Source organism: Metopolophium dirhodum, chromosome 4, assembly GCF_019925205.1.
Source record: "Metopolophium dirhodum isolate CAU chromosome 4, ASM1992520v1, whole genome shotgun sequence".
Lineage (NCBI taxonomy): Eukaryota > Metazoa > Arthropoda > Insecta > Hemiptera > Aphididae > Metopolophium > Metopolophium dirhodum.
Genome location: NC_083563.1, coordinates 24339233 through 24364799, shown reverse-complemented (window position 1 = coordinate 24364799; position 25567 = coordinate 24339233). Strand labels below are relative to the sequence as shown.

At 26.9% G+C, this 25567-nt stretch overlaps 1 protein-coding gene across 5 annotated transcripts in view; it reads left to right on the top strand.

Annotated features, from left to right (window-relative positions):
- Positions 1 to 25567, top strand: part of LOC132943174 (calcitonin gene-related peptide type 1 receptor) — a 153916-nt gene that overhangs the window by 52752 nt on the left and 75597 nt on the right. For all 5 annotated transcript variants that reach the window (XM_061012031.1, XM_061012032.1, XM_061012030.1 and 2 more), the window contains exon 4: positions 1033 to 1139. In XM_061012031.1, the coding sequence (XP_060868014.1) occupies positions 1033 to 1139 (107 nt within the window). The remainder of the gene's footprint in view (positions 1 to 1032; positions 1140 to 25567) is intronic.

The window sequence follows — 25567 nt, the reverse complement described above, 5'->3', positions numbered from 1 at the left end:
AAGTCCCTATGCGGACACAGAAAAAATAATTTTCTTTTTAAAAAAAAATTTAAATATACAATTCAATATAATTTTAGTTGATTATAAATATCTCTCTATACCTGTTTTCAAAAGAGAATATACCGGTCGGCGACCAATTTATGTCCAGTGGCGCGCATCCTCCCCCAATTTCCCATTGTTAGCCTGATCACGTGGTTCTCAACGCACCAATCGAATCATTCGACATGCGCGAAAGCGGTATGTTCTCTTTTGAAAACGGGTATATGTATTTATATAACCTTAACTTTAACAATAACTTCAGTAAGCTAATAATCTTGTAGTTGATAAAAAAAAATCTTGGACAAAAAAAACGTACCGTACGTCACCCAATCTTATTATTATTTATTATCTCACTACCTACCTATAAGAAATGATTTAAAAATTATGAAAACCAATTTGAAAATATATAAAAATTATTTTCAATATGATTACGCATAGTTTTAAATTAAATCGGGCTTTGTGGAGAGTCAACCTATTGTGTACTTAATTGTTCCTTAATTGTTTTCTACTTTTTCCAATTATTTTTAAAAGAACTAGGAATTTTTTACTCAGAGTTGGCACTATATCTAATTTTATACCAGAGACTACCCTCAAAGTAGAAACTTTTTTCTGCTTCTCAAGATGCAAAAAAAAACACATCTTTGTAAAACCAATAGGATTATCTATTGCTCATAGTGCTCCAAATCTAATTTGATTACAGCTTAATTTTATATTATTAATATTATCTTAAAAAAGTTTTTTCAAAAGCATAATAATATTGTCTAATGTTTTTCATAAAAAACAAAGATTTTATTACTTAAAAACGTAAAATGTCACAATATTGTTAATTTTAAAAAGACTGATTATTAAAATCATTGGACATTTTTTTTACAAGATGATTGGCTGAATAATATAGGAAAACTAAATAGTTAAACAATTATATATCTACTAGTTGTATGTGTACATTTTTTTAATTTCCCGAGTTTTATAATAATTCAAAATGTTGTATTGTAGGAACTGCTTATAAGATTTGCAATAAAAATGCTACATGGTTCAAGCACCCAATATCGGGTGCAGTCTGGTCCAACTACACAACTTGTATTAACCATGAAGATTACAATGTAAGTATACAACTATTATACATACACCTTTGATTTATTATATACAATACACTTATTTTTTATGGAATATGTTATTGATTTAAGTCTTAAATATTCTTCACGATATATATATATCTTATATACAGTATAATAATATTATGTAGGTATGCAGCACATCCGCCATTTGTTGTCTTCACTAACGTGGCAAGTTTACTTTTAATTTTTCACGTTTAGCTTCGTTAGTTTTAATATTAGAGTGAATTGGCTTATCACCAAACTTAACAATAAGAACATTTTCGGCGTTTGCATATTGATTAAATTACGATATTTAAATTTTTTTAAGGAAACGACGAGTATGCGTAAAATATAGCTATTTAAATATACTCATAACTCGCTAAATAACGTAAAAACCAGTGTAGGGTCATGGAAAATGTCGTTACTTTGAAGATTGATATTAGGTCAATACTTCAAATGTGTATCCACTCACAGCTCCAATAATATTACATAAACATTTCCTTTTTTCCATGCGAATTGTTCTTTAGAATTTAAACAGAATTATATCTATGTTATTCAGTACAATTCCAATGCTTATTAACAACATTTATCAGATATTAAAGTAATAATTCGTGATTACTAATTATTAAGTATAGTATAATAGTATTTTCGTGGCAAGAACAACAGGTGATTCATTCGTTACTCTAGATAGCAGTAAATATAGTAATACGTATAGTAGTTATTTAGTATATATTATAATACATTATATTTATTTCCCTGCTGGTTTCCTTAACAGCCGATAGTGTTAATGTAAACAACAAATACGGCTCATCTCTTACAGTACCTATTACTATACAGTACCTATAGGTACCTTATTCAGAGTTTATTATTACTATGTATATTATATTTATTTCTGACAATGATGGATAACATACAAGAAACGTTGAATCAGAGTCCAAAATTTACCATATATACTCACCGAAGAAAATACCTTATCTATAATTTGTAGCTACCGAATATTTAAGAGTACGAAATGTTTCTTAAGGATATATTGACTCAAATAATAGTCAACTTTTAAATTTATACCATGCATAATATAACAATACAAAACTATTAAAACTCAAATGGTCACTTAAGCTCCAAACTGACAAAGAGTTTTGGAGTAGATATTAAAAATCTTCACCCGTCTACTACGACTGCGTCTGATGTTTTATCAAAAATAGAAAGAATGGTGTACACGGTACCAGGCTTAAACGTCATTTTAAATAACATTTTTACCAAATACATATAGGTAATCAATACAGGTAATAAAAAATGTATAAATAAATAATTTTTCTTCGATGTCGATTTTGGAAAAAGTAATATATTTATAAAAACTTTAGATAGGTATTGGCGTTTTAAACAGAATATAAATTATAATTTTTGTACTGCAATATAGTTATGAAAACGAGTGATTCCTAAAAATATCGTATTTGACAACAGTAATATTCTAATAGTAAATGCACATTAGTATAACAGATATTATTCCTATTAAATATATGTACCTATTGATTACCGTAGTAACATTTGCGAAATATTGTGATCCCTTCGCCATATATTATGCTATTGTTATGTCAAGCACCTTGCTAACTATCAGCGTTGTATTATAGTAGGTATACATAGGTTTTCAACACCCTGTTCGTTAAAATCTCAGATCAAACATATCTATCATAATCAATCTCAACGCTACTCTCTTCTCCGCCAAAATCGAAAGTTGACAAAAAAGTTCTATCATTTGCATCGATGTTTAAAACTTAAAAGTAATACGAAATCGACAAATTTAAATTCAAAAACTCCCTTTTAACAGTTTTAATAATGGTTTTTTTCTTAAATGATGTCATATACTTTCAATCAATACTGTCATGACTGTGGTAAATACATTATTATATGAACATTATATATATAAATAATAATCGTAGCTGGAATTGATAAAATAAAGACAACGTATTTATTTATTTATTATTCTAAATGTATATTATTAACTTTAAAATAATAACTTGATTTTTTTTGTATTAAATTTGTATTTTGTACACATACATTTTTTGAATGCCAACCACGCCACGCTTGAAATACATTAAAACAAGTATGGGCTACTGTGTGACTTGTAAATTATTTTCTTCCCGAGTTATATGATTTATTTATTATAGAAGTATTATTACACTGAGATGTACCTATTTAAGGAGTTTTTAGAATATTAGATAGAAAAATAGTAAATACTTGTTGGTTGTTATAAATGCATAACAATGTTATGAAAAAATGATAAAATTGTATAGTATGTTTTATTATGATGAAATAGGTAGGTATATTGTATTTATTATTTTTTTCTAAATAATACGACTAAGAGTTGTACATTTGAGTGTCAAAGTAATAAAAACCTTAAATAACAGGACTTGAGATCTTCTATACTTGTTTTTAATCTTATTTATGTTTTATTAGACAGTTTTTTTTGGAACTGTGTGACTATAAATTTTATTCACACCACACTAGCCTGTAATAACAATGGAGACAAAAGGAATAACGAAAATGGGGAAAAACGGGCCCAGAAGGATAAAGCCATAACACCTCGTAAATATTAATCCTTTGAAAGAGTACGAGACTCACTAATTAAGGGTCAAGAATAGCATTGTCTCTTTTATTCACCTGTATAAACAATAATATTTTTATATACACAACAAAAATATACAAAACCATAATATTCAATTTTCTTATAGCTACTTAATATGCATAATATATTAGGTACATACTATAGAGTGACGACAGACAATTTAGAAATTTTATATTTACAAACAGTATAGTGTTTCCAAACTTTTTTGATGTCTAGTATACATACATTCGAAAAGTTTTCTAAATTTTATATATTGTAATATTTTTACGTTCTTTCACCATAGTAATTTAACATAAAAAAATACCATACGGTATACAAACTACTTCAGGTCGGGCACTCGTGGCACTTCATTACAGAATATTGTTGTATTATATATTCCGTATTCGAAAGTCATGATAAATGACTGAATATAAATCATGATAATGATTTTGAGCTGATCTCAGCTTACTGATATAAGTTAAAATACTTATAAAATTAAAACTAAAATCATAATTTTATTTTGTATGTTTTTTACGAAATATATTCATTATGATGAATACAGATTCTCAAACTTTTTAAAAAATACTTCTTAATACAAAACTTTAAAATTGCAAATTGCGTATTTAGTAGTATTATACGAGTAGGTTAGGTTAGGTTTTATGTATTAGTATATGCGTTGTTTTTTAAGACTTTTTTTCGTAATCAATTGTACGAAAATGTGGTCATTGTGTAGTATATAGTACTTATATACGTCTCTATAGTACCGTTTAGGGAATTTCAAGTAGGACGTATATAAGTTTTTCATCCCTAAAGGGTTTTAGGGTTATTCTCGAGTAACCAGACAGTTCAGGATAAAAGTTATGTAATTCGTAAATCATATATACATTTTAGCAAACTTGGTTAAAATATCATAATGAACGGGTAGTAAATTATGCTTACCTACATAATATATAAATGTCAAATGTATGTAATTTGATACTTTAATGTTTTATACTACATATCAAATGTAAACGAAGATTATATATGATATTATAAAAAAAATCAATAAAAATATAACCAAATATGAACTGTTAATAAATTACAATTTTGAAAATTAATTAAATTAAGTGTACTTATCGTGCTAATAATTTAAAACACGCATGTTGAATATAGTGAAAGACCATAAACGTAATACCGTATTGCTTCTACTAGAACCTACGTATATTGTGAGTATCTATTTTTATGGGGGTCTCGTCTTGTAGAAAATAGAAACTAAGTGAACAATGACTTCTGCAGGTTAAATACAAATAATATAAGTGGTGACTAAGACGTAATATTCGAATAACCCATTAAGATCATTCAAAAATATAAGTTACACTAATTTACATTATATAATTTCGTTTACAGTATCAGTAATGTACTAATGCGCGATATTAGTTTATATTTTATATTATAAAACAAATTTTAGGTATATTGTAATTAGAAAAAGAAAAACAACTGTGCCAGTTTAAATGTAGAAATGTTAAAAACTAATAGCCATTTAAGTCAAAGTTATAATAGGATCAAAAAAATTAATATTATAATGTATAAGATGATTCAGCAAGCATGTTCGTGTTCACCTAGCTATTTTACCCTTTAATAATGTGTTTTTATTAAAATACTGACTGTTAGAATTTTAATGTATTATACTATTTTAATGACCATATTTGCAGATTAATTGATTTTATACCATTTATGGAGTATCCTGTGGCAATACAAATGAGAACCACCCTTTTAACTGTATATTGATAGTTGAATGTCTTTTTTGAAAACATCGATGCATCTATATTTAGTTTCAAACGACTATTGTTACTGAGTTATTAAACTTTATGTACTAAAAATAATAGCTTTGTTTAATAATTTTTTTTTATAAAATATAATACATATGTAATATTTAGTCTAGTACTTATTGTACTCGATTTTTTTTTACAAGTTATATAAAATTAAAAAAAATTAATATTAATTACCATAATTTTCAAACCATCATAGGTAAATCCTAAATGTTCTAAGATTATTATCATAGACTATTATTTATACATGGTAGGTACCTATATTTAAAGATCAATAACTCAGAAACTTTGAATCTTCTTGTTTGAATTTCGATTTGAATGCATACAAATGTTTGTAAGCATAACTTCCCTTACAATTTTTAGTAAACATGGATGGTTGGGAAAAGTTCATATAGCGACAGAATTCTTAATATATGCATTTCATTAAAGGGTCTAAGGATTTAAAAACATGGTCCTTAATTAGTTAACTTATAAATTCCAACTGAAATTTAATAAATTAAAAAATTAATTATTATGTATTAACGAATGATCAGAATCATAAAAAAAAATATTTGCTACATGCATGTCTATTATTTTTAGAACTTGTATTTAAAACACATTATACTTTTTACGGTTTGAAAAATGTTCAATTTAAACTTTTGATATACATTTAAATAATTGTTAAATTATTAGAAATATAATGTTCATTGTTTCTTCTTAAACTCTTTAACCTATCTCCAATAATATAAGTAAATAAACTTTTTTTTATAATCCCGAACAAAAGAGAGTGGATTGAGCACTTAAAAACTAAAACACTGGAAGACTTAACAAGACAGCTATTTAAAATATTTATGTTTGTTAGTCTTTGTAGACCCTCATGACCTAATTATGTTATCATTGGTAATACGTGGTAACTTAGTCATTGTCTATGGAGTAAACACCGTAGTTCTACATAAAAGTTCTGCACTTGCACTACGCGTTTATTTTCGTCATCGAGACCCTAAGCTAAATGTATCGAAATAACATATCCAGAGCATTGCTAACCGGTCATCGCGCTAATAAGACGTCTGACTTAAAATAGCAGCCTTTGAAGTTTATATATTATTATTCCAAGAATAATAATAAAATAATATCCCCAAGTACCTATATAACATTTACCGGAATATCTAGCACAGTAGCTTACTAGCTTATAGAAACACGCATGTTGAATATAGTGAAAGACCATAAACGTAATACCGTATTGCTTCTACTAGAACCTACGTATATTGTGAGCATCTATTTTTATGGGGGTCTCGTCTTGTAGAAAATTGAACCTTGTCCCTTCCCTGTCATCGGTGATCTGGAGCTCTTATAGGTTCCGGACTCTGGAGACCAATAAACATAACAAAACCTCTCTGGTATCGTTTTAATACCATCAAATTCGAGTTGCACACGCGACGAATAATGTTAATATTATACTATGTACATAGCATATCTTATTGCATTCACTATATAGTATATACACATAATATATGATTATATAATACACGTGTAGTTTTCATATTTACAAAATATAATTAATATATTATGTAAAACCATTACTTAATTCCATTGTGTTTTTTTATTGATTTAACAAAATAGATAGGTATTCCAAATAGATACTAAATGTCCACGAAATAAAATGTTAATATTATTATAATTGGACTGAAATCAATACTTTACTTGTAAAAAAGACAATGATTTTAAAAGTTTTTTTAAAAATAAACTATATAAATAATAAGCTTTTTTTCAACCCAGTTTACAAAATAATTTTCTTAATATAAACACAATATGTTAATACAACGAATTATTGTTTAGGTATTAGGCGATTTAAATGAGGCGGGGCACCTATAACAAACTACATATTTTTTTTTTTAATTTAAAGTTATATAATATTATAACTTATTAAGTTATAACACAAATTTATTTTATTTTCATTAATTATATTTTTCTACATATTTGTATACATACAATTTTAATATTTAATAAATCATTTATTATTTATATTTTCAGTTTCAACAATTTGAGTGAATAGTAGTGAAATATGTTTGCATATTTATATTTACACCCTTCTTGTTTATTTCACCCTTGTGAAAAAAATTTTAAAAATTGAATTGGTTTGAGAAAAAAGTAATCATATTATAATTACAAAAAACCTCAAAAAAAATATAGCATAGGTAGGTACCAAAAAATTAAGTAGGTAAAAAGTCATTCTAAATGATAAGATGAGTTTATCGTACCTATACTAACGGATCTCTATTTGAAACAACTTTGTACAATATTTGTCTGCATTGTGTTTAATATTTATTTAACTTTAAAATAATAATTACGATTACAATTACGATATTTATAAACATTGTATAGTTCTTAAGCGCCGGCATGCTATCATTTCTTTGATATATAAGTACCTAACTAAAATAAAATACCCAACATACATTATATATTATTCTTAGAGTTGTAATACTAAAAATTTAAAATAATGATTCTATTATCTACATCATTCTGAGTAAGAACAGAATTAAATTTTAATGTATCATAGTTGTTTTTAACTTTTGATGTAAAAAAAAATGTAATAAAACTGGAAAAGCTTATCTTATCAAACGTGATTTGTTTGCATACCTCTGTAGTGTACACAGGTCAGAAAGTTTGCGACGAGATATTTATAGTACTGTGCATATTATATGCAAATCAACTAAACTACCCTTTTCAGTCAGATTTTGAGTTTTATCCAAAAAACCTTTTGTAACGTGCTTTTTGCGAACATTTACTTCTATCGGGTTTCTTTATATAGGAAAAATTAAATTAAAAAACAATATTCTCGGTTGGCTGGTTATTTAAACGAGTAGTACGAATACAATTACATTTTTAAAAGGGAAATCTGTTCGCATATTGCCATTGACGCTATTTATGTTTGAAGTTTAAATTAAGAATAATTATAAAACAAATTAACATTTAATACAATGTTATTAATGCCTAAGATTCTGGATCCCATTGATTTATGATACGAACGTTGGTCGTTGAATTAATGTATAAACTGATGAATTTCAGTATTGTTTCAATGTTTTATTTTTATGCAACAAACTTAAAAACAAATAATTGGTTTTCTCATAATTGATCGATAGTAGGTATAATGTTTCGTATACAATATTCATCATTGAGAAACGATATCCGTACAAGACGTGAAGTGTCTTATAGAATTACTAAAACTACAGGTACCAAACTACTCTAATAAACAATAATAAAGTTTTAATAGTTTACGTTACTTACCGAAAGTGAAAATTACCAAGAATATTATTATGCTTACTGAGATCACAAACATGTCTACGTAATGTATTATGCATTTCATATTATAATAATATATACCTAAACCGAACATATTCCACTTTATTATTATTATTCCTTGAATGCAAAATTGAATTTCAGTTTGTGTTCTTACATCAAAAAACTTCTTTAATATTAATAATCGTATTTGTAGAAGTCACTTTTGAAAAATACAATTTTATTTATTTAAAACTATTTGTTGATGTTTTTATAGCTACCTATCTTTAGTTTTAAATTAAACTTATATGTGTATTTTGTTTTTGTTATATATTCTATACTTAGTGAGCTGAATTAGATAAGTTTCTACATCTCATTAAAGGCATTCTTTCGACAGTAGGGTCATTTATAAAGTACAATAAAACTCTCGTGCGTAATATGTTTGATATGTTAACGTTTTTGGAAAGTAATTTTAGGGCTTGTAAAGGTATATTACTTGTACTGTATATTGTATAAATGAGATTTTTGTGGGTCGTAGTTTCCAAAGAAAATAGAATTTTAATTACAACATTCTTGTTATATTATTTACATAACTGACCTTAATGTTGTTAACAAGCATATTGTTTAATTGGTGCTAATGTTGTTTTTGATAATATGATAACTTACATTTCTTAGTATAATATTAATGCATTAAGCTTAGTAAACACTAATTTAGTTTATATAGTTAAATTAAAAAAAAAAAAAAAAAACTATGACCTTTTATTTTTATTTTGAATTTATAAAGAAGTTATCGTTCCCAAATTGTTTAGTCTAAATGTATTGTTGCAATTTTTGAGTATTGATAAAATACAAACTGATTGTAGGTACTGAAGTTGAGTGAGCAACTGAAATTAATGGGTATAATATCTGTTTACTTTCAAGTGCAATGATAAATTGAAAAATAATTATGATATCTAAAGCGCACAGTGACCAATCATTATATTATGGATTTTGAAAAATACAATAAGAGCTGTACTCGTATACTGTTCGTCGGTGTTATTATTTATTCATATTTTTTTCTTGAAAAATACTATGACCTCTATAAAAGAATATTAAATCAGTGTCCAGTATTAAATCTGCAGAGAAGCTTAGAAAAACTCATTGCATTTATTGTTATAACTTTAAAATAACTTTTAATCAAACGAAAAATAAATGTAAAAAATTCTATACAATTGCTGTCTTTAATCAGAATTTATATTTATATGTGAAACTCGTATGGGTTTTATATTTAATAATATATTAAATTTTCAGTCAATCAAGTTTATAAAGGATAGTGTTCATACCGTTTTAATTTATTTCCTTTTGAAACGAAGCCGGATATTTTGTATTACATTGTTAACAATTCATACCTATGCGAAGTTCAACATTTATCTTATGGAAATCGTGACATTTATTCAAAATCTCTGTTAGTTTTAAATATATCTTACTTTCAATTATTTCAACAATTATAATATTCTGTTTACTTATCAATCATAAAATAATTAATTCGCGACTTTTGTTAAGTAAAATTGTCAAAGTAAACTTTTGTGATAAACATCAATGATCACGATGATTTTACAGAAAATTAACTTCGTTAGTGAGAATTTAGCAAGTACCTACGAGAAGAGAACTAGAGCTACAAATAATGAGCATTTCGGTCGATTACCGTTAGAATGTATTCATTTAGCATGTGCAGGAATACTGTTTCTGTTACACTGAAACGCGAACTGATTAAATTCAACAATAATTACGTTGTAAACACGTTCTTTCTATTCATATTTTACATTTTATAAAAACAAGTATTAAAAAAACATCTTGTCGTGAAAAATCTCTGTAACTAAAGTTGACGAAATTAAATAATAATGGGATTAAATTAATTTCAGAATTAAATTTTTTTATCTAAACGTGTTACTTGAACAGTATAGTTGTCCGTCTACATTCTTAAAATTAAGATGAATTCTTCAAAAAATTTAAATTATTTATTTTCAAACAATATAACTTTAAGTTGAATTAGGTTTGTATTATACCTAGGTACTTCATTATATTCTACAGAATGTTATTTTTTCTAGGAATTGAATACTTTAGGTTAGTGAAATTTATTAAGTTTTAGTTTTAGTTTCATCAATATTGCTGAATATACAGTAAGATTAATTATTTAAAAATGTAGACAAGTAATATGTTAGGTATCTAAATATATTATGAATTCAACAACGATCTATCTTATTGCAATTTTTAGTTAAGTGGAAAAATAACTTTTTATGATTTCTACACTAAATGAGTTATGTACCTATTTATGTTTATTCTGAATAATAAAAACTATGAATTTGAATTGTAATAATATAATATTAGAACTTAAAATTATTCTCCGGAAAGTTGTGTAATTTTATTGGACAAAATTACTACTAAAATAAAGTTTCATTGGATGCGAATTTATAAGAGGTAAAATTCGTTTTCAATACTCGTTAACTTAGTGAAACGCTTCATAGGATTTTATTTCTTTCTTATGGCAAGAAGTGGCATACATGTAAAGTACCTAGGGCAGTAGTGATGATTTATGTCAAGGACCTCATGAATAAAATTATAGTACATAATATTATTATAACACGAGAATAATATAGTTGTTCTTATTTTTTGGTGAAATATTTAATTTGACTAAATCAATACAATAATGAAAAAGTTGCAAAAAATATTTATTTTGTATGAATTTTATCGATTTAAAAATACTTTTGTTGTATACTGATATGCGTGTCTAAATAATACACCGTATCATGGATAATTTATTCCTGTTCGACTCATTCTTCATTTATTATTCACTCGTCTTTAAAACAATACTGTTGTTAGACCACCAGTTACCTATATGTGTACACTTCTGGATGTTAAATGGTAACTGAAGTTTCTTATTCGTAAATGGTGCATTTGGATTAATGGAACTTTCACTGTGAGGTAAATTGAATTCAATAGAAAACCAATCTTGAAGTGTCAATCGCAAGAAAAAAAAAATCTAGTAAAATGGCTCAACTCGTTTCGCCGAGTGAAAGAGATGGTATTTTCTTTTCTTTTTATTCCTTTCCTCCACGCTCTGATAGTTCTTTAGCTAACTGACGTTAAATTATAAAATTATGGTATTCCTGCAGAAAAACCATTTGGTCGCCATGATTAATTTTTAATCAAAGTTTATTGCTAGTGCTTTTTTAACCGACCCTCCTTCGAAATTTGTGTAATAAATTCGTATCCAGCATCGACCTCACGTGAATACTCAGGTTATCCCTACTGATTAAAATTTGTCAGTAAAATACCACCTATGATATGAACGTAACATTAATTGCGCGTAATAAATATCTGTGATTTATTAGTATATTATGATAAAACATTTGCATACATATTGGCTACTCATTTTCAGCTGATGACAATAATATTTACTGTTTGTTTTTTCATTGAAAACGAAAATATTGACATACCTATTTTATTTTGTGGATGTATATTGTTATTTGTTATTATAACATAATTGTTCATTGTTAACGGAACATATGCAAATAACCTCATATAAACTCATAATATATCGAACCTTTTGGAGGTTAGAGCTACAATTATTATATTTTACTCTATAAGTCCTACAATATAGAATATTACAATATAACCTATATACTATATACTAGGCGACTACCTATATAAGACATTATGATACATTTTTTTTAATATTAAATCCTGTTGTAGTAGATTATAATTATATATTATAGTATATACTTGACTGTCTAAATTGACTTAATCATAAATTCATAACCTTTATTGCGTATGATCGGCAGTTACACCAGTCTATCCTTCTGTATTATACGATTAAGGTTGCTCGTCGTTTCTACTGACAATGATGAATGGGCTAATCAGTAGGTAGGTACTGACTGAAATCCTTTAATAGGTAATCTTATGAAATAACAGATTGTATTTTTATATTTTAGAAAATATTCATATTATTATATCATATCAATATATAAAATATAAATTTAAGAACAAAAAATAATAAAGTCATCAAAACGAAACAAGATAAATAAAAAAATAGATTTTTTTTATTAAATGTGTGTGACTTAGATAATAATATGGCCTATGGGTACCTACTACCTATCAAGTTCGGAACTTTTTATTAATATAAAATGCTGGAAAGATAATTTAATTTCGATTAAAGGCATGGCCCTAAGTATTACGCAGAAGCACTTCGTGGATCAAAAAGGTAAAAACAAAAAGGACATCGTAAATCATAATTCAGTTTAAAAATTGAAAATCACAAAGAATTACTAAAAAACATAGATTTCTAAACTAATGGTATTTTATAGTTACCTACTATAAATTATAATACCGTAAAATATTAATTATGAAATATTAATATTATTTGTGATAAAATATACTTGACAATATCAAATAATGGGCTTAATTAATATAATATTAAATGAACAGTTATTACACCTTGACATTTATTTGTGTATCATATTATAGATAGGTACGACAATATATTAGCGTTCACTCACATACGCTATTGCTATGATAATATTATTTTTGTTTTAGTTCATATATTATGTACTCCATTCAATGGCTGGTGTTTAATATTATTATTATATTACTAGTAATGTTACTAGTAATACTAAATGTTACTAGTGAATACGATTATTATTTATGATTCAGTGCTGTTTTCCCAAATGCTATGAATGAAGGGTCAAAATTATTTGTTTTACAATAATTTGTTTTTATAACTGTTTATTATCGTTGACATGCACATGCCAATAGTTAAATATTATAATTGTATATATTTATATTAATAAATTCCACGAATTGATAGAATAGTTGTGAGTAGATTACGTTTGTTCCATATTATAATATTATATAGGAATGTTAAATATTTCGTTTTCCCAGAAATCAGTCATTATTTGTGAAAATTGATTAATGTATGACCTAATTCCAAAATGCCAATCTATATCTTTAATAAAACTTTAAAAAATTATATTACTTACTGTAAATTATAATGTATATTATATATGTTACTGTACTGTATTTTTGATAGTTTTTATTATGTCCTTCAAGTATTTACTATAATATTTTATACAATGCAACGGTTAATGAATATTTAAAAATCTTATTAAATTGTAAATTATTGTTCAGTTCAAGAATAATAGATTTTTACTTGTTAAAAGAACTCGGGAACATTGTGTTTACCTTAAACTTTAACTAGGCACATCTTACGCAAATCAATTATATTGTACAGTCTAACAAAAGTGTTTGAACGAAATAGAAAAGTACTGACCATGTGGCCCGATGGCCGATATTCATTCGACGTTTTTTCCAGTTTGTAAATTGTATTATATATGTGTGTCTACATATTGGTACATATTGGTATTGACTTCATAACTCCAATATAAATTTCATACTAAAAAAAATTACTACATCTATAATATATATTATTCATACAACATCGTAGGACAGTATGGTGTTTATATGAGTTAACATTAAGAATAAGTTGATGGTCTTAAATATAGCATAGGAAGAGCTTAGTTCCTATACTGTCTTAAGTATTTCTGTCTAAGCAACAATCAATCAATCTTGCAGGAATTATGCTTCAGGTAGTTTTGGTTTGAAAATTAAACTCTTTTCAGTAAACATAAGTTTTAAAAGAAAATAGGATATGAGGAGCTATTGGACAAACCCATTATGCCTGCTATAAAACAAGACAGATGCGAACTTCTCAGACTCATTGTGTGCTAACAACGGATTACATTACGTGGCTCGGTTCAAATGAAAACAACTTAGAGTAGGTATTTCGGTCACGGGATTGAAATACAATACGATAGCAGTTTAACATGCAGTAAAAGGAAAACAAAAGATGAATTATCCAAACTTAAAAACGGAGATGAGAGGAAAAAAATGATATGTTGGTAATTTAATTTTAATAATATATGTATACATATTATGGTTAAAAAAATGTATAAATAAAATGGGTAGTTTATGTTGTTTCTTTATAAATTAATAGAAATAAATTATTAAAGTATATATTTCTAGAGTACCTATCTATAGATTTTATATAAGTTAACAATTTTATTTGAAAATATGTTTTTATCAATGATCGTGAATAGTAAAAATTTGACAGTGAATGTTGAATTTAAAACTAATCTATAAATTGTGATGCTATAAAATTGACGTCAGTTTATAGTTATAATATTATTTTAATCTTTATTATTTTTAACCCTTATTGAATTATGTTTATAATTTCTACTTAGATCTTTAAGCATAATCAAACGAAAATGATAATTGTTAGGTACATTTGTACATATTCATTAAATAAATAGGTAGGTAACTGTTTTATTACTAGGAACAGTTTAATTTAATTTATATAAAATGGTTAATGTAGAATTATTAATATAGTCTAAATATTTTACTGTTACTAAACATCAAAAAATAATAATATAATAAGGGGGACGGAGTGGCCGATTGGACTAAGACATCGGTTGCGACGCGCACCGGCACTGGTTCGATACTTCGGCCTCGTGTGGCATTTTTCTTCGGGCAAGTCACAGTGTCCGGAAAGAAGTGCCACCATCCCCCACCCAGGCATGGCAGATACCTACGGGTGTCCACTTGAAAATCTGCCAAAACCAACACACACGTGCTTACACCTTACAGTGCCCTCCCCTACAATTTAAATACCACCCAATGGCATAAGTTGCCATGGGTTAACTATATAAAAAAAAAAAATAATAATAAATATAAAAACAACCAAACTACTACAATTACTCCACTAAAAAGTTTCAATTACTAAAAAAGGTATACAAAAAAAATACAGAAAGATTTATCAATTTTAACCTATACTAAAATACTCTGAAGTTTGATAAATAAACATTTTTTATAAATCGCTAATGGTTTTAAATGTTATTTAATTTTTAATATAATCAATCATAACTCTAAGAAAAAATTCTTCAAACTATTTTAAAAGTCATTAATTATGTAGGTATGTATACAATTAAATTTCCATTCATTTTTTTTACCCATACATAGGTAAACTTTTTATAAATATTAAACTTTTTAAAATATTTGAATTAAAATGTAAAATATAATAAATTTTTTATCATTTTATATCACTGCTGTCATAAATAGGCAAGTATATAAAAAGTGTAATCTATATACTGAGTTTTTAACAGACATTAATTGATTGCTATTGTAGATTCCTATATGAATGTATATTGATTTAACAATGATGTATGTTTTGTTGTAACAGAAAATATGCTTTAGTGAAGATTTTTATGCTTAAGCAAATTTCGTTCATATCACGATAATTTATTATTTATTTTAAATATTTGTAGTTAAAAATGAAGACAATTTTTAGTTTTACTAACCATGGCGTACCCATACAATATTTATCATAAATTTTCTTACAACAATTTAAAAATATTGAAAATGCATACATGCAATTAATTTTTTAGAAATTTGAAGTTAACTAACATTTTTAAAAAACTATATATAAACGAAAAATAAAGATTCTTTCTCTAACGATATCAGTTATTTTTTTATATTAAAAAATATATACCTACGTTACCTATAGGACTTGAAATTCTCGTGATGTATTATTTTTTGTATACCTAGTCACACTTACTTGCGAAAACAGAACTGAAATGTGTAAACAAGTTGGGCGATTTTCTTATCCCAAGATTGAAACAATTCGCAGAAGTTAGAATACAGGAAAAGTAAACCATAAATGGAAAGGAGTGCAACGCACTTTGTATCAAAGCTAAAATTGGTTATAGATGTTATAGTACACGCAAACGTTTTAGGTATAGATTTTATGTATACAATGTATAATGTACATTGTTATAATTTTTGTGTACTTGCTCAACAGATATTCACAATATTCATTATTCATAATATTCCGTTGTTGTGGCTTACTTGGGTGTACGAATATAATATCATATCGCACTCAATTATTTTTAAATTTTTTTTTAATTCCGGACTAACAGGTTCAATTATGTCAATTATGAAATTATGTCTATACATTTTTCTTGTACATTCTTATAAACTATTGCTTATAGGCAATAGAACATTAAAAACAGTAAATATACATTCCTCAATTTTAGAAAATCTGCAAAAAATGTATAGTTCTAAAAATATTTAAATAAAAAAGTCAATAAATTTATTGTATTTCTGCTATTCGTTTTCAATTTGAGTATTGAAATCATATAAACATTTTATACTTTTACAGTTTTGTACAATACCAATTTCTTTAATGTACTAAAATCTACAACTATTGGGAATTGATTAATGATTATGATATATTATTTTATATAGGATTTTTGAAAATATGACAATAAAATATTACAATCACTTTCTTAGTCTATGTAGTTTATTTAAGTTTAATAAATTATTTAGAAAATAAATATATTATGTGAAAATGAAAAGTAATATAGGTACAATTTATTTAAGTATATGTGTTATCTTTTTAGCTGTAACTTCTATAACTAGAAACAGGTCCAGGCAGTCATAAAATCAAATTTTTCTTAATACATTAGCTTACATTACCTACTTTTTATTAATTTTAAATATTTAACATTTAATTCATTGATTAATTTTAATCGTAGGCTGTAACCTAAAAAATTGAAAGTTTTAAGTTTTTATCATCCAATGATGACCAATGTATTATAATATATTATAATTGTAACAATGAAATATCTAAAATATATATCGTACCTAAATATTTAAAAATCTATTAAGGTTTTTCAGTTAAATTGTTAAATTTAGTTGATTTTGGTACTTTTTCATAAGCTTTATGTACAGGATTAAATAGAAATAACTGACAAATTTAATTAATAAACTACGAAATACCTCTTGTTCTTATTAATATTAAAATGTTTGTATTTGTTAATAATTAATATATAACTATTATGAAATACAATTTTTTTTTTTTATCGACCTTTAAGCCCGGCGACTATGGCTATTAGCTGATTGTGGGGTTTTTATGATTGTAAGTTGTAGGGTTTGTAACGGTATGGTTCTTACAGGTGTGTGTTGTGTTTGGCAGAATTTCTAATGGGGCACCCGTAGGTTTCTTCCATGCCCCGGTTGGGGCATGGTGGCACTTGTTCCCCAGACACCGTGACTTGCCCGAAGAAAAATGACGCCCGCGGCCGAGGTATCGAACCAGCGTCAGCTGCGTCGCAGCCAACCCCTTAATCTGCTCGGCCATTCCATCCCCAAAATACAATTATACATAATCATAATAATATTAAGTATAAATTAAAAAATGATTAGAATCAAAATTATTACATTGCCGATTAATTATTTTTGTCCATTTCTTTCTGTTATACCCTCCACAGGTGCATACTATTTAAAATATAATAAAGTATGTAAGTCCTAAGTTTTTTCTTTGTCATAAACAATGTAAAAAAGTGTACTTCCCTTTTTAACAACGTTAAAATCAATTGTTACCTAATTAGAATATGTAATATAAATGTTGCATAGGTACTTTAAATTTTAACTCCAAACATTAATAATATAATATTAAAAACGCAAAAAAGAAAAATTTTAGTTGTGTTATAAATAAATTATTCTTGAATTAATGCTTAAATGTATGGTAACCGATTAAATAATAACAATTAACATTAACCACCATGACATTTATAGCACATGCTGCAGGTTACCAAAAAAAAAAAAAAAACCAATACAAATCATAAACAGATATTTATTTAATTACACAGTTTATAACAGTAGGTTGGTCGATTAATATTTTTTCTTGTGTTTTCAATTGTGTAATTTAAGTATTTCAAAATTATTTTAAGTTTGAACAAATCTAATGAATGAAATATTTACGAGAATATTGAAACTCGGTAGTTTTTAAAAACTGTTGTTATCAATTGCTGAATATCGCAATGCTATTTACGAAGAATAATGTATTAACATTATTTATGTAAAATTAAAAAGTTTAATAAATATATAATCAAATGTACCAATATTTAATATATATATATATATATGATTAATAATTTCTTTGTTTTTTAAAAATTAAATTTGACGTGTATCGATATACATGGGTTAGTTAAATACTATTTTGAGAACTAGATTATAATTTAATTTTTCATCACAGTTTAAATTACGATATATATGATAAAATAAATAATATTTAGGTGCCTAAATATTTGATATGATTAAAGGTTTTCGTGTCTTAATAAAAAATAAAAATGTATCAATGGTAAATAACTCGGAAATAATTGACATAAAAATATAAAATCAGTTAACTGAATAAACAACCACTGTACTTTTGTCGTTGCAAAATGAACCAAATATATTTTGAATGTCAATATTTTCAATTTCGTGTTTTTAACGTTTTCGATTGCAAACTATAAATTGTTTTTAATACCTACACCATTTAAAAATCGGTGCTATGATGATTTATTTTTTCATATTAATGTTCACTACTATACAGCAGTTGTACTATATAGCCGTCGTCGCATTACGTTGAATTTACACTATTTTAAATTACATTATTTTCTATTTGATATTTATTATTTATAATTATAAGTAATAACAAATAAAGAACAGTGAAATCAAATATATTGTCAATAACATTGAAAACTTAATTTTTACCAGTTCAAATTTCAAATAATACATTTGCACTTATCAAAAATACGTATTATCATTACTGGTTTGTTACAAATTCTAACGAAATTACATAACGTGTTACAAATTAATAAATGTCGTTACAGTGACACATTCGTTTCGTTTTTTTTATACTACGCAATAACACTGCATTTTAGCCATTTGGACATATTTTGTTTGTAGTCTATGTAAGTAAAAATTATAAAATAATAATATTGATTGTTTTTTTGTTATTTTTATATTACTTATTATTGAACTGTTAAGATTAAAAATTAGTACTTATTGTTGTAGATAACTTAAGTAATAATAATAATAATAATAATAATAGTACATACAAGTTAGTATAACGTAGTACATTTTTACATTGCTACATAGTCAATAATATATAAATACCTACGTTGTAACTATTTAATACTAATAATACTACTTAATACTTCTTGTTTAATTTAAACTATCGAAATTCACCCTTTTCTATTCGTTGTACTCATATTTGGTTGCTACGTATACGAAAAATTAATGTACACTTTAATATTCTGCATAACGCATTTATAAGCATTTAACCCTAATTGGTACGTCCGCGGGTTCTTAAATTTGAATACCTTGATTTTGAAGTTGAGAAACTATTTACTGTACATAATAATAATAATATGTAAGTACAACCCCATAAATTAAGGGTTATTTTTCGGTTAAAACATCATGTATAAATATAATAATCAACAAACCGGGTCACTTGCAATATATTTAGCCAATTCGCATTTGGATATTATTTAAAATGAATTATTCAAAATGTGTTTCGGACCTATAATGACGACATCGAAAACTCGTTTAATTATGGGTTACACAGAGTTCGTGACAATCACCAATATTTGAATATTACAACCACCGTAACAAAGTTGGTCTACCTAATTTATTCCCTAAAAATTATTTTTGGTAACGAGAAAATTATATTTTAGAAATAAATAATTATTGTTTATAAAGATCATAAATAATAAGTCGTATACATTGTTTATTAAATATGTATTCGATAGTAGTATGTATACCTAATAACTTGTTTTTGTAAGACAACGAATTTTTATGGTCGTGTCCGTCATTTGGCGCCCCGGGGCAAACATTTGCAAGCACCCGCACTCGTTCCTCTACCACAAAGGCAGTATATTATGAGGGTAGAACCACAAAATCAGTAAAGGTGACATATGTATAGTATGTATACATACTATATAGAAATAATTTATATAACTACCCCCAAACATTTTTCCCAACCACGCAACAAGTCCTCTAATCTCCATCCATAAATAGGCATCCATTTTTTCCTAAAAATATATTATATATTATGTAAAATTGTATTATAATGTATAACAGTTATTATTTCAAATATAAACTGCTTCGGTAATAAATAACTTAAAATTGATCTATGGAATGTTAACACAGCAATAGGAGTAGGTATATTATTATATTGAATACAAATCATAATATTATAATATAATATTCCTCGGTTATCTGTCATGATCATAAAACAAAATTAGATTTAATCTTAAAAACAAAAAAGCTAAATTTAATTAAAAAAAGGTGGGTAAGTGGATATCGCTCTGCTGTACAGTAGGTTACAAGTGGGTCATTGTAATAGATGGTGTTAAATTTGAATTCAATGATATAATATTATTGTATAAGAAAAACGATTTTGAGCGAAAACGGTCAGTCAGCTTATGATATTACCAAGTATATTTGTTGATATTATTGTGAATAAAGTAATTTATATATAACCTATTGACGTGAAGCCTTGTTTTAAATTGTTAATCCTTAGTTATAAAAGTTGAACATTTTATACATTTTTAACTACAAAATAATTATTAAATTTGATACATTTTGTCAAAATTTGAACTTTAAATGCTTATAAAAAAAATTGTGCCTATGTATTTTTAATATTTTTCAACTGCTATTGTAACAATATATCAAGCGCCTTGCATTAAATGTTCACACTTTTTACCCAACAAATAACATTTTATTGATATTTATAGAAAAAAAAAACTAAAAAAATTGAAAACTGACAATGACCGTAAACAGCTCAAAAAGAGTCAAAATATTTTCAAAACTGTATGGTGTATAGAAAATGAAAATGTAAACATTCAGTAAAATGTTCATGCTTCATTTACTGTTGAAGAAAATTCAAGCGCTTTTATTGTCCTAAAAGGCGACGACAGGCACAAAAAAAAAATAAAAAAAAAGTAAAAAAATGTAAAAAAAAATTTTAAAAAAAACACACATCATTGTAAAATCAATACATTCATCGCTTCGCTCAGAATATAAAAAACAAAATATATAATAGGCAATAGTATAATGTTAATAAACGTTATGTGATATGGAGAGATTAAGTTCGTGCATTCGTCAATAGTGGATTAATTCGACGGCGTCGTTCGTTTTTTAATTTGTAAAAATGATAATTGAATCGATTTTAAATTTCAAAACTGCGATGCCATTTATTTTATACTCATCGACACGTGATTGACTGCAGCAAATTTAAAACTACAGAATGTGTTTTATCGTTAATGGACAAACATTCGTATTGAATCACACCAGGCTGCAGTCTGCACGGTGGCGGTGTGCGATCAGTAGTTCTGACCAAATGCGAACCTACGATAATAATAAAATACACGTTGAAATAAAAATAAATCGAGTTTTAAATACTACTACTCGTTTTAGTCAATTAAGTCATTTGGAAACGTGTCAATACTGCTTTTTATAATATTTGTTTAACGCAAAACTGACAGTGTATGATATTATTTTGTATTATTAATAATACTTTTCGTCGTTAAACCGAGAATTGTGTTCACGCCACAATGGACTCCGTTCAATCGTCTGTTTATTTAGTCAATGACAGACATAATGAATTTGATTTGTCAAAATAATGTCCGTGTTCTTCGTCGTCGATAACGATAATATAATATGCATAGATAGAATCTATAAATATGTCAGTCGACGACGTTGGACGGCGAAGGCGATTTAACGATTTCACTGCAAAACCATGTTAGAAAAATGACTGCAATTTGCAATACCTTTTGTTTGAATCCAATAGCACACAGTACCTAGGTTTAATCAGAAGTGACATCGATGACCAAAACAGTGCAGGCCATAATAATATACCCACTCGGCTAACTTCGTGGGAATAATTCAAATGTGTATTATTGTTAAAAACATCGCGAAGTATATATTATATATTAGTTTTGTTTTCCTTGAGATCTAAATATAGGTAAACAAATTTTAATTAATTAATCCATTCATAATCTATCGTATACGATTAAAATCGTAGGTACCTATGTGTAATATATATTATGTATAGTAATATTATATAGTTCCCACTTCCCAGACGCCGAAATAATTTCACGTGTACCAAAATTCACTAGAAGTTCAAAGTCAGTCATGATGATTTATGCTATATCGACCGCAGCTCCACCATAATTGCTCCACTGTCCTGATCCCGCCTTAAACTGCACAGCTGTCTCACTCTGTATAGTCTGTTTCGTGTATTGTAGTCCGCGTATAATGGGCATCTAGGAGCCAATTCTTTTTTTTCTTTTGTGTAAAAGAAAATAATAATATACGACCAGTAGGTACACAATTTCGGATCAATTTTTCAAGCAGAATACCGAAAGGAGTTAATTTTTTTTTTTTTGAAACAGTGGGCGTTGAATGTTCTACAAATTATTCTGCATATATATATATATATTATATTATAATATTACATAAATGTATTTAACAAAATATGTTTTAATGTTGTTCGCGTTAAGATGCCAACAGTATTATTACTGCAATGTTATTCAATCGAACCGAAATAATTACAGTGTTTAAAATAAATATGCCACATTTCTTCGGGAATATCCGGTCAGGTTTTATGTATGGACATAATACGTGTACCTACACGTTATTATTTATTAATTATTATATTTGGTTGGATATTGCGAATTCGGAACAGCCACACTGTTATAATCTCCGACATCGGTGGTCCAACGAATACACACTTCACAGATTACAATATTATCATCATCGTCATCATCACCATCATCGTCGTCGCGTTTCCACCGGTAAGTCCCCGTATATAATAACAATAAATCGAACCCTACCATAATATTATATCGACCAACCACAGGGCTCGCGCGTGTTTAGCAGAAAAACGTCTATTTTTTTTAACCTTTTTCAGATAAATTTCCCGATTGAAATTTTAAAAAAAAAATCGGTTTTCTGTATAATGTATAAGTTTTTAGTTTGTATTGTAATCGTACTCACCCCGAAATCGCTGCCTTTTAAATCTGTCATTCGATGCGTATGTACTCGTATCACGGTATATTAATGTTAAAAAAAATGTAATGATTCCTGAAACCACAATATTATGTTTTATAGTAGGTACAAGGTACCTGGTATATGACTACGAATGCTTCACACAACGAATCTCGTTAGTTTTCCAAACGTTTCAATGTTTCAAATTCATTATTTAAATAAAAAAATAATTGTTAACTTGACCACGTCGTTCGCTAATTATGCGCTACACGAATAATAATAATTATGGTACAGAGTTTGTACCATTATTTTTTTTGTTTGCTCCACGGTTGTAGGGAAATAAGAGATAATATACACATATACCCCGTGTACATTATAACTACCCCATAATGTAGAATTGTTAGTGGTCCCTAATAAAGTTTTGCGCGTATTGTGAGTACGTGAGTAGATGGACAATTATTAAAAAGTATTGCATTACTTCGCAGACTTCATAGTGTATATATTATTATTGTTGTATAATATATACTTTACACAATTTAAATAATTGTAGTTTAAATACAAAACAAAACAAAAAACTCGTAGTGCCATTCATAATAAACTACCGCGCCATTAAATGTAAAATGCTGATATTATATTATAATGTTTTTTTTTTCGTTTTGAATATATTATTTATTATTTTCACTATCGGAGAGTAAATATAACTTGTCGACATAAAGTTTTCCAAAGTATATTCCATTCCTCACTATGATTAATAATGATTACTCTGCCACGACCCACTGTCGTCTGTATTTAGAGCGTATTATTAGCGTATTTACCCCTAGACCGAATATTAATCGATAATATTATAATAATTTACTACACGTCACGATTTACGCGTAAATATTACTTATATATTGCATTACTGTGTAGTGGGTGTGGAAGAGTGGGCAGGGTGTGATATCACTATGATACGCTATAACGCTGTGATAAAACCGTCAAAATTATTTTACGCATAAATAATGATTATGTGCGTCGTAATCGATGGAAAATTAAATCTTAAAACAAACAGCAGGGCTGCAGCTGACCAACGGGTTTCATAACAGCTTATTGTATATTATTGTCAACGCGGTGTTCGACAAAAATAACTGAATAATAGTTTAAACGAACGACATAAATGATCGTGTGTGCTCCGCGTATTAAACCTACAACACGTTTTCGAATAAGTTTTGATACATATATGTACAATATGTATTGAGTACGTCATATACATCATAATAATATGATATATTATATAGTTAAAAGCCACGCAATCTTCATACGATAATAATTATTGTTTAATTATTGGCCAATGATTTACAACCAATAAGTCGAGCACGCTGTTTTGAATGTAATAATATGGAAACCCTATATATATAGTGGTGAAAATTGTAGGTATAGCGATTATATATGCATGCGTTGGTACTTATTCTTTTTAAACGTTTGAAATATAAAACGCAAATCGTTGTTGTTTTCCAAAGCTATCGCGACACACGCGATAATAATACGTTTTTATCAATCCATATATTTGATGTTTACCGTGGTTAATTTCACCATGATCAAAATATATAATGACATTTCTATCCAGAGAACACCGATGATCATATAATAGTATAATAACTATACTCTTCTTGTTTGATATATTTTCTACCCCCGTCCCCATGTCCGTAAATAAGCCACAGCTCACGGGCTTATAAATATTATTTTACACGATATAGTCAGTTACTTTTAGTTATCGTCTGATGCTGATGAAGAAGAAACCTATGGCGATCGGAACAAAGGTGCGGTGTCCTACCGAGGTCGGGATCAAACTTACCGAACCGAAACCTAATTACGCCGCCCTGGTA